The 14,793-nt window shown below is 62.4% G+C and overlaps 2 protein-coding genes across 3 annotated transcripts; both read left to right on the forward strand.

Annotated features, from left to right (window-relative positions):
• The first annotated feature begins 153 nt into the window (after positions 1 to 153).
• Positions 154 to 6,252, forward strand: LOC111139119 (GDP dissociation inhibitor 1). Of its 2 annotated transcripts, XM_022491274.1 has the most exons (11): positions 161 to 350; positions 1,582 to 1,689; positions 1,845 to 1,944; positions 2,089 to 2,223; positions 2,703 to 2,901; positions 3,173 to 3,304; positions 3,892 to 3,991; positions 4,380 to 4,551; positions 4,847 to 4,991; positions 5,114 to 5,168; positions 5,258 to 6,252. In XM_022491274.1, exons 1-11 carry the CDS (start codon positions 306 to 308, stop codon positions 5,408 to 5,410), a joined length of 1,344 nt encoding a protein of 447 aa, XP_022346982.1. In that variant the 5' UTR covers positions 161 to 305; the 3' UTR covers positions 5,411 to 6,252. The 2 variants fall into 2 exon arrangements, with proteins under 2 accessions (XP_022346983.1, XP_022346982.1); XM_022491275.1 differs by lacking the exon at positions 2,089 to 2,223 and having other exon boundaries at positions 154 to 350.
• A 726-nt stretch (positions 6,253 to 6,978) lies between these two features.
• Positions 6,979 to 12,975, forward strand: LOC111139144 (family with sequence similarity 50 member A). The gene is made up of 13 exons (XM_022491298.1): positions 6,979 to 7,180; positions 8,308 to 8,392; positions 8,493 to 8,592; positions 8,812 to 8,957; positions 10,877 to 10,953; positions 11,028 to 11,094; positions 11,215 to 11,276; positions 11,566 to 11,642; positions 11,911 to 11,965; positions 12,169 to 12,217; positions 12,338 to 12,408; positions 12,538 to 12,648; positions 12,752 to 12,975. The coding sequence occupies exons 1-13, from the start codon at positions 7,070 to 7,072 to the stop codon at positions 12,758 to 12,760; spliced, it is 1,020 nt and encodes a 339-aa protein (XP_022347006.1). The 5' UTR covers positions 6,979 to 7,069; the 3' UTR covers positions 12,761 to 12,975.
• Positions 12,976 to 14,793: the final 1,818 nt, after the last annotated feature.

The raw sequence follows: 14,793 nt of genomic DNA on the forward strand, positions 1-14,793 counted from the left end.
GGCCGCCCCGCCCGCCCCGCCCCTCTCCAGTCCACTTAGGGCCCTCGGCGAGCGACGCCGCCCGCGGTACCGCACTGGAGCTGGGACCCGGGCCCGGGCCGCTCCTCCTGGGAGGCGAGTCGGGGAGGCGGTGGCCCCCGCTGGTGCAGCAAGACGCGGGGAGGGGCCGGGACTCTTTGACGCGGCGGAGGGGTCAAGCGGCGTCGGACGCCGCCATCTTTGGTCCAGTGCGGCGGCAGCGGCGGCGGCTGCTGTGGTGAAGGAGGAGGAGGAGGAGCGACGCGCGCTGGCAGCTAGGCCTGATCATGGACGAGGAATACGATGTGATCGTGCTGGGGACCGGCCTCACCGTAAGTACGGCCTCGTTGGCCCGGGACCCCGCATCGCCCCCTCCTCCCTGCGGCGCTGCCGCCCCGGCCGCCGACCCCATCCTCCCGTCACTGCAGTCCTCGGTGCTGCCTCCCTGGCGCTCGAGACCCCCAAAAAGACAGCCCCGTGCCCGACGCCGCCCTCACCTCCCCCGCCCGCGACATGGTTTTTCTTCACCGTCGTGGCCCCGTCTCCGAGAAGCGGCCATCTACCTAGCCGCCCCCTCGACTCTCCGGGCCCGACCCCCCTAGTTCCCTCCCCCGCCCCCCGGCCTCTTGGGTCCGAAGACGCACCCCAAGGCGACCCGAGGTCCCCCCTCCGCGCCCCTGACCCCGCCCATCCGGCCCCCACCCATCCCTCGCACGCGGCATCCTCCCCATCCTGCATCCCCCCCCCCATCCTGCGCTAATTTTGGTGGGGATGAAGTACAAGGACCTTGGGTAAGGGGGTCTTGCCCAGTTGGGCCCTCATCCTGCGTTCCTGGCTTTTTATGGGGCCTGGGGACCCAGGGAATGTTCCAGAAGGAGCAGCAGTGGGGCCAGTGAGCACATTCCCACTACCCCACCATGGTTTCCCATGGAGATTACAGGCTGGGTAGTATTTGCAGCCTTTGTCCTTGGCCTGCTGACAGTAACTGGTGAGGGTGTTTATCTTCCTCTTCCCCAAAGCCTGGAGAGAATCCTCTTCCTCAGTCGGGATGCAGAAGGCCCTCCTGTGGCTGCACAGGCGCAGGGTCAGAGGCTCCTGTCCTTTGAGGAAAGAGCAGCCCAGGGTGGGGCCTGAGATTGTAGGCCCAGCTCAGCCTTTCTCCACTTCCCGTTCTGGTGCCCTTCACTGTCAGTCGGATCTCCTCTACCGCTCATTGTGTCTTTCCTGCCTTTTCACACGGCCCTGTGTAGGTACAGGACTGTCTTGGCATGGTGGTTGCCCGAAGACCATTCCTGTGTCTGACGGACACTCTTTTTCTCAGCGCCTTCGTTATTTCTCTTCTGCTGTTCAGCCCTTTGCCCAGCAAAGTTATAAAAGACGCTGGTCAGACGAAGCTGTCATCCCTGATCTTAGGCGAGGCGGCCGCCAGGGGTGGAAGGAGCTTTCTTTGGAGCAGAGGATCCAGCTTTGCTCTCTCCTCAGGTTTACGGTGGGGAACAGATCAGGGCTGCTGTTGGGGAGGCGGGCAGGTGGGAGTGCAGTGAATGTTGCCCTCTTCCCCAGGAATGTATCCTGTCGGGCATCATGTCTGTGAACGGCAAGAAAGTGCTGCATATGGACCGGAACCCCTACTATGGGGGTGAGAGCTCCTCCATCACACCGCTGGAGGAGGTGAGGCTGCTGGGCCCCGGCCCATCCCCCATTAACCGCTCCCACAGGGGGCCAAGGTGGCTCCTCAAGTTTGCTGGGAAGGGGGAAAGGGAGGAAGGGGGCAGGGGCGGGAGAGGGTGGTTCTTGAGGGCTCTCTCTCTTTCTCTTGCTTGCAGCTGTATAAGCGTTTTCAGTTGCTGGAGGGGCCCCCTGAGGCGATGGGCAGGGGCCGAGACTGGAACGTTGACCTGATCCCCAAATTCCTCATGGCCAATGGTGAGAGAGATGAAAGAGGTGTTGTGGGGGCTGATTAGGACGACCAGACGAGGGTCAGGGTCCAGAAAAGGGGCAGCCGTACCAGCTAGGGAGCTTCCGTGGGGGAGCTGTACTGATGTTGTCCCCCCCCACCCCGCCCCACAGGGCAGCTGGTGAAGATGCTGCTGTATACAGAGGTGACACGCTACCTGGACTTCAAGGTGGTGGAGGGCAGCTTCGTCTACAAGGGGGGAAAGATCTATAAAGTGCCATCCACTGAGACCGAAGCCTTGGCTTCCAGTGAGTACATGTTCCCTGACCCAGAGAACCATGGCAAGGGACAGAGCAGGGTGCCCCTTGCCCAGGGTCACGTTCCCCGTGCAGTACCCCAGGCCCCCTTGCTCTGTCCTCCCTTGGTTGCCCTGAGCCTCACAGTGGGTGCCCAGAGGGAAGTCCACGCGCGGAGGTGGGGCGCATGCGTGCTTGCTCTTTCTGAAAGGACTTCAGCCTCTGACAGGGGCCACACTTGACCCGTATGAAACGGCCCCAAGTGTTGGAGCTGGGAGAGTGCTCCAGGCTTGTCCAGTCCAGTCCCCTCGTTGTACAGGTAGGAAACAGGCTGTGAGGAGCAGAATGGTTTATTTAAGGCTACACGGTGCTCAGCAACACACAGCAACAAGACTCAGCTGAGGGTTGGGGCATCTGCTTTCTTGGGCGGCCTGGTGGGAAGGAGAGGTTCGTGTTCTGTGCTGCGAAGGTTCTTCTCATATCCTCCACAGATCTAATGGGCATGTTTGAGAAGCGGCGCTTCCGCAAGTTCCTGGTGTTTGTGGCAAACTTTGATGAAAATGACCCCAAGACCTTCGAGGGTGTTGACCCCCAGAGCACCAGCATGCGTGACGTCTACCGGAAGTTTGACTTGGGCCAGGATGTCATCGACTTCACTGGCCACGCCTTGGCGCTCTACCGCACTGATGAGTGAGAGGAAGCTGGCATGGCAGACTGCCCCTCGTCTGGCCTGCGCCTTGCCCTCCCCATTCCTGCGCGCCTCCCCCTTGACCCACCCTGTGTGTTTCTTATACTCAGCCACATGCCTGTCCTTGGCCTTTTTTGTTTGTTTTGTGCATTTATTTGACCCGTAGTCTTCCCTAGGCCATAGAGGCTGGTGGGAAGGCTGGCCTGCTGCTTGGGTGGGGGTGAGCTGGGGGTGCTGCTGCTGGAGCCTCTTCTCTTGACGCTGTCCCCCCAGCTACCTGGACCAGCCCTGTCTCGAGACCATCAACCGCATCAAGTTGTACAGTGAGTCTCTGGCTCGGTATGGAAAGAGTCCTTACTTATACCCACTCTACGGCCTTGGTGAGCTACCCCAGGGCTTTGCAAGGTGAGGGCATGGTTCTTTTCTGTTGACAGTACTAAGTAGGACCAAAGCCAAGAATGGAAATGGCACCCTGAGCATTTCCGTAGCAAGTAGCAGTCGTCCTTTTCTGTCCTGGTCTGATTTACTTCGTACTGCGCCTCTGTGGCGGGGTGGGGAGCGGTGTGCCGCAGCAGGGGCTGGAGATGCAGGGTGGGAGGACCAGGCCTGCAGCGCGGCCGGCTTGGCTCCCAGCCTGAGTCAGACAGCTCCAGGGCTGGGCCTGGGGCCTTTGAATCTTGACTCAGAGGGCTTCTCCAGAGACCTTCGTTCTGTTCCCAGACCATTCCCGCGAGGGGCTGTGCCTTCATGCCACCCTCATACTAGCCCTTTGCAGAATGTTCTAGGTGGAAGCTCCAGAGAGGAGGGAGCACTCCAGATTCAGTCCTGAGTCTGTGGCAGTATCAGAGCGGGGAAGAACCAGCAGTCTCCTGAGCTCTGCCTGCCCAGGGCAGCCTTCTCTGTACCCCAGTGCCGGTGTGGGGAGGGCACAGTGGCACCAGGCCGTGTTTCCTCCTGGGAAGGGGAGTACAGCATCATTCTCCACACTGCAGATTGAGTGCCATCTATGGAGGGACATACATGCTGAACAAACCAGTGGATGACATCATCATGGAGAATGGCAAGGTGGTGGGTGTGAAGTCGGAGGGAGAGGTAAGCTTTCTGCACAGCGCAAGCATGATGGCCTGGGTGGGGCTTGGCCTTCTTAGAGGCCCCCTTCCCAGTGCCTGTGGCTCTGCTGTGACTGCTGCTAATCAGGTGTAAGAGCCTTGGGCTGGGGGTCAGAGCCGCAGAAGAAACCCACATCGCCATTTCTGTCAGTGAGAGGCATGTCCAGCCCACTTGCTGTGTCAGGGGTTCGGGGAGTGTTCTCGGGCGCGGTGTCTCAGCAGAAGGGTTTTCCCAGCCCTGCATATGGGGGCCCGCCTCCCCGAGGTACAGAGCAAAGCTGTGTGTTACAGGAGGGGCCGTGGTGACTGCTCAGAGGAGTGGTGCCCGCCCTCAGCCGGACTCAGCCCCACGGCCGCGGGCGTTCCCCCAGGTGGCGCGCTGTAAGCAGCTCGTCTGCGACCCCAGCTACATTCCGGACCGTGTGCGGAAGGCCGGCCGGGTCATCCGCATCATCTGCATCCTCAGCCACCCCATCAAGAACACCAACGACGCCAACTCCTGCCAGATCATCATCCCCCAGAACCAAGTTAACAGGAAGTCCGGTAGGTCGAGTCCCATGTGACTTCTTCCAGTGTGTTCTCTGTGGGGCGGCCCTGCCTCCCCCCATCATTCTGGGGGCTGTCTGCCTGATTCCTGTAAGGAAGAGCAGGGAGCCGCGTAGCAGTCCCCAGGCTTGGCGCCCTAGTGACTGGCGAGCTTGGACTCTGCTCTGTGAGGGTGGGTTTGGGTGCTGCCTGCTCTGCGGGGCGGGGCAGGGCTGGGCAGGCGGGTCCGAATTGAGCTGAGCTTCCAGGAACCCTCTGTGCCCATGTTAACGGAGCGCCTTCTCGTGGGCAGACATCTACGTGTGCATGATCTCGTACGCGCACAACGTGGCCGCACAGGGCAAGTACGTCGCCATCGCCAGCACCACGGTGGAGACGGCGGAGCCAGAAAAGGAGGTTGAGCCGGCCCTGGAGCTGCTGGAGCCCATTGACCAGAAGTGAGGGGCTGAAGGGCTGGGGCTGAGGCTGGGGGAGGGGAGGGAGCCAGGGAGCTGCACGGGGAGACCAGGTTGAGTAAGGCTTGCTGTGAGGTCTTCCCCTCCGCTTGTCTGCCCCTCAGGTTTGTGGCCATCAGTGACTTGTATGAGCCCATCGACGATGGCTCCGAGAGCCAGGTAAGCGGGCGGTCTTGGCCCTGGCTCCTGGCTGCCCACCCAGGGCCCCTGCCCAACTCACCCTGGTCCGGGGCTCTGGATGTTTCCAGGTGTTCTGTTCCTGCTCCTATGACGCCACCACACACTTTGAGACAACCTGCAATGACATCAAAGATATCTACAAGCGCATGGCAGGCTCTGCTTTTGACTTTGAGAACATGAAGCGCAAACAGAATGACGTCTTTGGAGAAGCTGACCAGTGATTAACGACCCCCCCCCACCCCAGCCCTTGGTACCCTCTCCCGTCACCTAAGTCTGTTCTCCTCGAGGGCTGGGGAGATGGGTGTGGCTGGGCACCCCGGTTTCCAGCATTCTCTGCTTCCCCCACCACATTCTACATTCCTGTCACCCACCTCATTGATTCACTGACCAAATCCTTAACCTTAGCGACGGTTCGGGAGATAGGGGGTTGGATAGCATCCTCTTTCTTGGCCCTCCCTTATTCTGGGAAAAGAGGGTTCTTTTCCTTGTGTGTGTCTCTTCCCCCTCCACTCCTAATTCTTCTGCTCTGTTTGGGAAGAACGTGGAGGAAAAGCTTACTTCTGCCCCCACTGCTCTTACCCCTACTGTAGTGGCCTTTGGAGATGCCCCCTGCCTCCCCCCACCAACTCTTGTGTGTTGGAGAGAAGGGGCCCTCCCAGCACAAAGTTGCATCCCCTGCCCCCCCCCGCCCTTGTTAATTTATTCTAATTTATTAACTTTGGCCCACCCGATCTGAGAAGGGAGCACTGTGCCTCTCACCCACGGCCTTCTGGTGCGGCCTGGGAGGGGAGAGGGCTTGGGTGTGGCCCGGTTGGAGATTGATCTCGCTGTTTTTGTTTCTTGTTTTTGTGTTTGTGTGCTCTGCCATTTGCTGAGAAAAAAAATGTGAGCAAAGCAGAAGGAGGTGGGAAAATGGATCCAAACCCCAGTATGCCCTGCCCCACCCCACAACCTTTCCCTTAGTGGTGGGAAACCCTTACCTTGCAAAGTGAATGTGTCCCCTTCCCCCAATCTCTAGTGTATTTCACAGAAAACCTCCCAATAAAACTGTGTTGAAACCTGGGCCCAGATCTTCAGTTTTATTTCCCTAAAAACTGGGCAGTGGGTGGGGACTCGGCTCCTTGGGCTGTTCCATTCTATCAGTTTCAGACTTCAGCTTAGCTCTACTCGGAATGGGTGTGACAGGTGACTGCCTTCATCAGGGAATTAGCTCCTGAACCAAAGAGCCACATGCAGGCAAATTAGTGCTGACCTGTAACCCCTTGGGGTCAGTGTGGGAAATAGGGGGAATGAGGTCTGGCCTAGGGTGGGGATGGTAGTGCAGGGGCCAGGGTCCTTGTCTCTTAAGTCGAGGAGGCAGAGGGCACCACTCGGGCCCAGGTTCATGGCCTGGGGAAACAGGAGACTGGGGCCCAGTCTTGGGTGGGGGGAGTCAAAAGGAAGGAGCGGGAACCAGCGTGGCAGCAAGGGCGCTGGAGTGGGGTGTGGATCTGGCCTTGGGCTGGGCTCAACATTAAGGAAGTGGAGGGTCTTGGTGGCCCAGGCTTGGGGTCAGCAGGATGAAGGCGAACTGGGGAGCCAGTCTCGGTCCAGGAGTTAACGTCGAGAAATTGGTGGGGGAGCCAAGGAAGCCTGGGACCTATCCAGCCTTCGGAGCCGGCGGGGCGGGGCGGGGCAGGCCGGGAGAGGCCGGGCGGGGCCGAGCGGGGGCGGGGAGGCCGGAGGGGGCGGGGCGGGGCGATCACGCGTCCCCTGGTGCCCGACGTCACCGCGCGGGCGTCAGCTGACTGCTCGGCTGCTGCGGTTCGCAGCCGTTGAGACTCCACCAGGCCGCTGTCGCTGTTACCGCCGTTGCCGCCGCCGCCGCCTCCGCCGCCGCCATGGCTCAATACAAGGGCGCCGCGAGCGAAGCGGGCCGCGCCATGCACCTGATGAAGAAGAGGGAGAAGCAGCGCGAGCAGATGGAGCAGATGAAGCAGCGGATCGCGGAGGTGCGGGCCAGGCCAGGGCGACTCGGAGCACGCGCGCCACCCGCCACCCCAGCCGCCCCGCGAAACCCGCGGCGCGGAACGCAGAGCCCCAGTGGCGAGCTGGGGCGGGACCCCTGCTCGCCCACCTCTGGCGACGGGCGCAAGCGGTCCGGCGACAGTGTGCTCATCTGTAAAATGTGCCCAGGAGGCTGAGACGAGCTAAGCCTGTGACAAGCCTCCGGGAGGGCGAAGCCGTAGTCAGTGGTTGCATTGGTGGAATTTGGGCTCCCCTCCTGTACACAGCATCTTTGCCCTGGCCCCCCGGCCCTGGGAACGAGGCCTGCGCCCTGATCCAGTGGATGCCGGGGAGGTCAGGCCCCATGGGTCCTGGCCAGTCCACTGGCCACTGAGCCTCATAACAGAGCCCTTTGCCCTGGGACCAAGGCAGGTTTCGCCGTCTGGGCTTTAGTGGGTGGCAGGTGGCGGCGGGCTCTCAGGAAAAAAGGGTTCCTTTGCTTGGGCCTTTTGGGGAGATTCCTCCGAGAGCAGGATGCCTTCTGTACTGGGGTAAGCCGGCGCACGGAAGCAGCTGCGCGCTAGGCCCGGCTCGACCTTACTTCCCCCTGGTGGCCCAGCCCTGCTATCGCAGTGTGGACTTGCATTCTTTGGCTCGCCCCTCCTTTGGAGGCCACCAGCCAGAGAGGGACCTGTGTGGTACCAAGTGGGGCGGTGCTGGGCTGCAGTGAGGTCTCATGAGGGAGCAACATTGCTCAGCGGGGGACTAGGCCCCTTGGCCACTCTTCACTCGCTCCTGTCACCCCTGGCTTGGGTCTCCACCTTCAGCTTCAAGGCTGGGTAGGAAAAACACCAAAGGGAGGTGGAGCCTGTGACCCCAGGCCACTGAGGGAGCTCTGGTCCCCAGCAGGAGACACGGAGGGGCCGCGACAGCACACCCCACTTAGCGTCCTCAGCACTGGAAGTGCCCCACAGAGCCCTGGGGACCCTTCCAGTAACCAAGGAAAGAGGACATGTTTTCCCTGAGGTCGCATCACCGTGAATCCGGAGGCAGACCTGGGGCGAGAACCCAGGCCCCCGCTTCCACAGTGGGGTGGTGGCTGGCCCTCACCGCTCCCCTCCCGCCCCAACAGGAGAACATCATGAAATCGAACATCGACAAGAAGTTCTCAGCGCACTACGACGCCGTGGAGGCGGAGCTCAAGTCCAGCACCGTTGGTGAGTGACCCTCGTGCAGGCCACCCTCTCCTGGCCCCAGATGCCTGCTGCCTCGCTGACTGTGGTGACCAACCCTTGCTCGTCTCGTCGCCCCTCCCAGGTCTCGTGACCCTGAATGACATGAAGGCCAAGCAGGAGGCCCTGGTGAAGGAGAGGGAGAAGCAGCTGGCGAAGAAAGAGCAGTCAAAGGAGCTGCAGCTGTGGGTTCCACCCTGCCGGCCACGGGCCTCCCCTCCCGGGCCCTTCGCCCCTCCACGGGGCAGGGGGGGGCTGCCCAGGAGCAGGAGGCGCCCCGGGCTGGTAACCAGCCCCGGCCAGTGCCATGGAGGCCCCACACCGAGCGGAGGCGGGCGGCGCTGGGGTAGGGAAGGAGCCTCGGGGTGGGGCCGTGCGGCCTGATGGTGCCTGTGACCTGGCAGGAAGCTGGAGAAGCTGCGAGAGAAGGAGCGCAAGAAGGAGGCCAAGCGCAAGATCTCCAGCCTGTCCTTCACCCTGGAGGAAGAGGAGGAGGCGGGTGATGAGGAGGAGGAGGTGGCCACGTACGAGGAGGAGCTGGAGAGGGAAGGTAAAAGCTGCTTCCAGGAGCCGGGCTGTGGCATGGAGAAGCGCGCCCGCCACCAGCCTTGACGGGCCGCTCGGCTTGTGGTCCTGCAGCTCCCGCATCGGGCCGGCTCCGAGGGCCGAGTCTGCAGGGCTGCATCGGGGAGGGGTAGAGGCACGCGCACGGCTCCGGGCAGGGGCCTGGGGTCCTCGGTGTAAGAGGCCGCGCGGGGGGAGCGGGCAGGGAGGCCACCGCCCGTCCATGAGCCTTCAGGAGCTGCCCTTCCTAAGCGCCTCGAAGAGTGGACTTGCGGTGGTCGTGAGCCTGCTCGTGTCTGTGCTGCTCGGTGGCCGGCGAGCACGCAGCTCCTGTGAGCGGGACACCGAATTGTCGATTCTGTTTGATTGATTTCAGGGAAAACTGACGCAGCCACAGACATTTGGGGGCTACTGATTGGACAGTAGAGGTCTCCGCCAAGGGACAGAGGGGTGTCGGGCCGTTCGGGAAGGCTGGGTAGCAAGGAGGAAACCAGTGTGGGGCCCCCGTATGCCTCCACCGAGGCAGACAGATAGGGGCAGGGCCTTGGAGTCCCATAGGTCCATAGGTGCCCTGCTGAAGGGCCTGGGGCCACCTCAGAACTGTGCCCTGTGGTGAGGACGGTTGAGATGGGCCTAGGATGCGGAGAATTTCATGAGCAACCCGAGGGACCGGGGGGTTGTGGAGAGATGGATAGAGTCAAGCGCTGAATGTGTCCGGAAGCCGAGCTGGCAGGAGGGGACACGTGAAGGCCTGGGAGGCTGTGACGGAGGGCCCCAGGCTGCTTTGGAAAGTGTGGCGGCAGGGAGCTGAGGCAGGGCACAGCGGGGTGCAGTGTGGCCGCAGGCCCAGTCTCCTGGCCTGGACGGGAGTGGATGGCATGGTCGGGAGGAAAAGCCTGTGCCCCCAGGGGTCTTGTGTGCTCCCTGTGCAGGGGTGAGACAGGCGGAGAGGACCTCAGTGGGACTTCGCAGTAGTAAGTGTGTAGGGACACGTGGTAGCATCACGAGCTGTGCGTCTGTGTGGCGGGGACCACTGTTTGGGACAGCAGGGACCTGGGGAAAGGCTGTTAACATCCCTGTGGGTCGTGAGGGCTTCCTCCATTCCCCCACCCCCGTGGTTTGGTTTTGTGGGCCCTGCGGTGGGTCACTAGTGTGGGATTTTTCTCTGGGTGATTGTAACGGGCAGGCAGGCCCTGCCGTAGCAGGCCGGAGTGTAAGCTTGCCCCCCAGGGCCCTAGTTTTCCAAAAGGGCTCTTAGGGGTTTGTGAGACCCTTTTAGGGGCTCTGCAAGCTCAGAAACACTTTCCTGGTTGCGTTAAAGCATTCTGGGCCTCTCGAGCCTGCAGCGTGATGATGTCATCACCGCAACGGCTCATAGCGCGTGGCCTTCCTGCTGCTGAGCCTTCGGTGTCGCTCAGGCTTCATCTCAAGTTTGGTGACTGTCGATGGTTACCGCCCCGCAGACGCGAGCTCTCCGGGGTCCTCTGTGACTGGTGACAGTGCTCATGGGCGCCACACACCCACCGTGCTCGTTCGTTCACGTCCTCGCTGCGGAGACCAAGTCGAGTCCCAGCTGCGGGCGAGCCTGGCCCGAGCGCGGCGGGCCTTTCCCTCTCCCCGCTCCCCTGCGGCTCCAGTGTGGGCCCTGTGGGACCCGGGGCTTCGGTTTGCTCCCTTCTTTTGGCGCCGCACAGGCTGGCCCTGATGCCTTAAGTCCCCTGGGGCACTTCAGGCCGCAGCTGATGGGGCAAGCCCCTGGTCCCCGACCTCCTGTCCAGCTGCTGGCGGTGGAGACCGACAGCAGGGCCCGTGGGCAAGGCTCGGGCTCCCTAGTGTTGTCACGTGGTGCCAGATGTTCCGAAAAGCCCGTGATGCCATGGACGCCCGTGTTTGCTTCTGCTGCAGAGGTCACCACAAAGAAGAGGAAACTGGGGAAGAACCCCGATGTGGACACCAGCTTCCTGCCTGACCGAGACCGTGAGGTAAAAGCCGCCTGCCCCTCTGCTCGGCCCCCGAGTGGCCCGGGGCTTCCCTCCTTCACCCCTGTCCTCCCCAGGAAGAGGAGAACCGGCTCCGGGAAGAGCTTCGGCAGGAGTGGGAGGCCAAGCAGGAGAAGATCAAGAGTGAGGCCCACCAAGTGGGATGGCGAGGGGGAGCCGGCCCTGCCGCCGCCGTGGGGCTTTGGGACAGTGCCCCGAGCTCCCGGGAGCTGGCGGAGGCCAAGGGCCAATTCTGCTTCCCAGGTGAGGAGATCGAAATCACCTTCAGTTACTGGGATGGCTCTGGGCACCGGCGGACGGTGAAGGTAGGCAGTGTGGGCCGTGCAGCCTGCTCCCTGGGTTCCTGCGGCCTGGCCTCCCTCGTTCAAGCCTGGCCCCAGAATTTCACAGGTCCTTTTCCTGTGAGTGGTCCCCGAGGACCCTGGAGGGGACAGGCCAGCGGGCCTGGACCCTCGTCGGGGGGAGCCAGGGCCTCCAGGGTCCTTGGCCGGGGCTTCCAGGCCACTGCCTTCTCGAGGGCCCCTGCCCAGGCTGCCACATTCTGTCCCCTGCCGCTTGCTCTCCTGGATGGTGGCGTTTGGGCCGCTCCTGCAGATGAAAAAGGGCAACACGATGCAGCAGTTCCTGCAGAAGGCACTGGAGATCCTGCGCAAAGACTTCAGTGAGCTCAGGTGCGGGTGTGCGGGCGTGGGGCCAAGTGCCGGTGGATGTGCGCACCGTGGCCTCCCGGCCCCGGTTCTGGAGACCTAAGGGGTGGCCGGGTCCCCTAGCGGGAGGGCAGCCTGCTGGGCACGGGGCTCCTGAGAGAGTGGGGCCGAGGTGGGGGTGGAGGACGGCGGGCGCTGGTCCCTGGCTCGCTGCCCAGCCCCGGCTCCAACTCCGTGGCCCTCCTCGGGTGGCCACTGCCACCGGCCGACAGCCCCTGCCTGCGTCCGTCAGGTCAGCGGGGGTGGAGCAGCTCATGTACATCAAGGAGGACTTGATCATACCCCACGTGAGGCTCTTCTCTTCCTCGGAGCCCCCGGGTGGGGGGCGGGCAGCGTGGGGTCGGGTGGCTTTGGAGTGTCTGGGGGCTTCTTGAGAGGGGCCCCCGTCCCAGCCCGGGTCATTGGCTCAAGCCAGTAGGGCCTGTGGGTGGGTGGTTGAGAGTGGCTGAGATGGGTCACCGGCCATCGCTTTCCTGCCCTCCGCTCCTAGCACCACAGCTTCTACGACTTCATTGTCACCAAGGCACGAGGGAAGAGCGGTAAGTGCGCCAGCGGGAGCCCCTTCCCTTCCGTGTGGGATCCTCAGCCCTCCCACCACCCCCATAGTCCCGGGGCAGCCGCATGATGGTCTCAGATGGATGCGTTCTTGTTCTCCGCAGGGCCGCTCTTTAACTTTGATGTTCACGATGACGTGAGGCTGCTCAGTGATGCCACCGTGGAGAAGGATGAGGTGCGGGGCTGCAGAAGTGCGGGGCGGGGGAGGAAGAGTGGAGGGAAGGAGAGCTCGGGGTGGGGATTCCCCCCCCCCCCCCCGCCGGCGGCCCGGAGCCACAGGGCCCTGTCCGTGCGCCCCCCTCAGTCCCACGCAGGCAAGGTGGTGCTGCGGAGCTGGTACGAGAAGAACAAGCACATTTTTCCCGCCAGCCGCTGGGAGCCCTACGACCCCGAGAAGAAATGGGACAAGTACACGGTGAGCAGCCCCCTCCCTGCAAGGGGCCTTGAGCTGGGGGAGGGGAGCCAGCCGGCCCTCAGCCTGCTCAGCCCCCTTCTCCGTCCTCTTGTTCTCACCCCAGATCCGGTGAACGTGGTGGTGAACGTGGCGGCTCCTCCAGCTCCAGCTGTCCTCTGCCTCCTCCCGGGGTCCCCAGGACTCCAGGCGCCCCCCCACCCCCTCCCCACTTCCCTCAGCCCTGACCTGACTGACGTAGGGAAGGGAGCAGGGAGCTGGCCATCCCCTGCCCCTGGTGGTGGTGTCACTTTTATGAGAAATAAATGCGCACGGCAGAGTTGTTTTAAACATTGCTTATTGAGATAAAATTCACCATTTTGATCATTTAGAAGTGTACAATTGGGGGGTACTTAGTTCACTCACAGTGTTGTGCGACCATCATCTCTGTCTACGTCCAGATCATTTCTGTCGTACCCCCGCCAAGGAGACCCCGTGCCCATTCACAGTCTCTCCCCCAGCCCCTGGTACCCCCTTGTCTGCTTTCTGTCTGTATGGATTTGCCTATTCTGGAAGTTCCACATAAATGAAATCATGCACTGTTTCTGGTCTTTGTATCTGGCGAGAAAGCACATGTTTGTCTGCTGGGGGCCGGAGCGTGGGAGAGCAGCGTGAGTCTGCGGAAGGGGGGCATTCACAACCCGCCGGGGCCTGGGCAGGCGCTGCCCTTGGAGCCAACCCGTTCTCTCCAGGGCACCTATGTGGCATCACGGTTGTCTATGGTGAGTGGGAGGGGTCCTCCCTCCCCCAGGCCTTTGGGCTCCTCTTCTGTCTCCTTCCTGCCCATTCCATAGGGGACGCGGCTGTCCTGTGGCTCGCAGCCCCCCTGCACCCCTACCACAGCTCTGGAAGCCCACCTTTGCCCTCCTGGAGCTGCGCCCTTCCCAGCCTGTGTGCCCGTGGGAAGGCTGCTGCGGGTGCCCCGTGCTGTCATGGCTCCGAGGGGGGAGGTCTAGCTTGGGGCTGGCGTTCCTGCTCCCCACCCTTGCTTCAGCAGCCAGATCCCCCAGTTCCCTTCGGGTAAGCTGAGGCAGGCAGGTCCTGTTCTAGAAGGCTGAGAAAGACAACCTGACCACTCCCTGCTTCCATTCTTCCTCTCGCCTAAACCGGAGCAGAGGGAACGGGCAGCCCCTGGCTGACAGCATCCCAGGTCTGGGTCTGGTCCCCCCTCTTTGGCAAACAGATGGAACAGTGGGGGACCCCACAAGGGATGGAAGCTCCTGTGCCCTCCTCCCCCCATGGGCAGAGCCCTGTGTCCCCTTCAGATGCAGCATGGGGGATCCTGGCCGGCAACCAGAAGCTCTCACTCGGCTTTCCCGGCCCTGTGTTTGGGGCAGAGCCATCTGGGGTCGTTTGGAGGAGGGAGCCAGAGAGCCTGGGCGTGAGCACCTTGGGGGCACAGCAGGGAGTGGGTGGCCAAGTCTGACCCCCGGTCCTGGTTGTGGGGGACAAGTCTGAGGACCTCAATGGGGCCTTTTGTTTGGCACTGGGAACCCTGGAGAGGGGATCAACTGGCCTTCTGCACCAGAAGAGTATGCTTCTCAAGGGAAGGGAGCCCCTCTCAGCCGGCTTACCCAATTGAAAGGGTTGTCAGGGGAACTGCCTTCGACCCCATAGCTTCTGGAAAACAAGCTCCTTAAGGCCAGGTCTTGGGTCCTGGCAAGGAAGGACCTGGCTTGGAAGCAGCGTAAATATGCGGCGGTTGGGTCAGGATCCGGCGGGGGGGCGGGGGGTGCGGGGACTGTAAGGGGAGGAGACCCACTTCCTTCCGAGCGGCCAGTGAAGGGACGTAGCCTTGGTGGGGGGAGGGGCTGAGAGAGATGCCCCCTTGCCTAAGTAGGGCCGGCGGGTTTGGTGGGCACAGGCCGGAGTTCCTGTGGGGACGGGCCGGGCTAGCGCCGGGTGCCCTCTTCCCGAGACTTTGGACCCATATGAATGCGGAGCTCAGAGAGGGCGGGCTACAGACAGAAGCTGGGAAGCCGTTAGACTCAGGGACCACGTGAAGTCACGGAGCTTGGCGAACGGTCACCCACACTTCCGGGGAGCAGCGGGGCTGGCGCTGCGCCAGGCCTCATTCCTGGGCTGTGGGGGTGCGGTGGGGGCTGAGCC

This window comes from Enhydra lutris, unplaced genomic scaffold, assembly GCF_002288905.1.
Source record: "Enhydra lutris kenyoni isolate GAN:26980312 unplaced genomic scaffold, ASM228890v2 scaffoldscaffold96, whole genome shotgun sequence".
NCBI lineage: Eukaryota > Metazoa > Chordata > Mammalia > Carnivora > Mustelidae > Enhydra > Enhydra lutris.

Excerpts from the sequence above, each read along its gene's own strand:
- LOC111139119 (XM_022491274.1), top strand. The coding sequence starts at position 306 with ATGGACGAGGAATACGATGTGATCGTGCTGGGGACCGGCCTCACC. Across the intron at positions 351-1,581 it reads TGCTGGGGACCGGCCTCACC|GAATGTATCCTGTCGGGCAT; the intron begins GTAAGTACGGCC and ends CCTCTTCCCCAG. Across the intron at positions 3,992-4,379 it reads GTGTGAAGTCGGAGGGAGAG|GTGGCGCGCTGTAAGCAGCT; the intron begins GTAAGCTTTCTG and ends GCGTTCCCCCAG.
- LOC111139144 (XM_022491298.1), top strand. The coding sequence starts at position 7,070 with ATGGCTCAATACAAGGGCGCCGCGAGCGAAGCGGGCCGCGCCATGCAC. Across the intron at positions 8,958-10,876 it reads GGAGGAGCTGGAGAGGGAAG|AGGTCACCACAAAGAAGAGG; the intron begins GTAAAAGCTGCT and ends CTTCTGCTGCAG. Across the intron at positions 11,095-11,214 it reads CAAGCAGGAGAAGATCAAGA|GTGAGGAGATCGAAATCACC; the intron begins GTGAGGCCCACC and ends TCTGCTTCCCAG.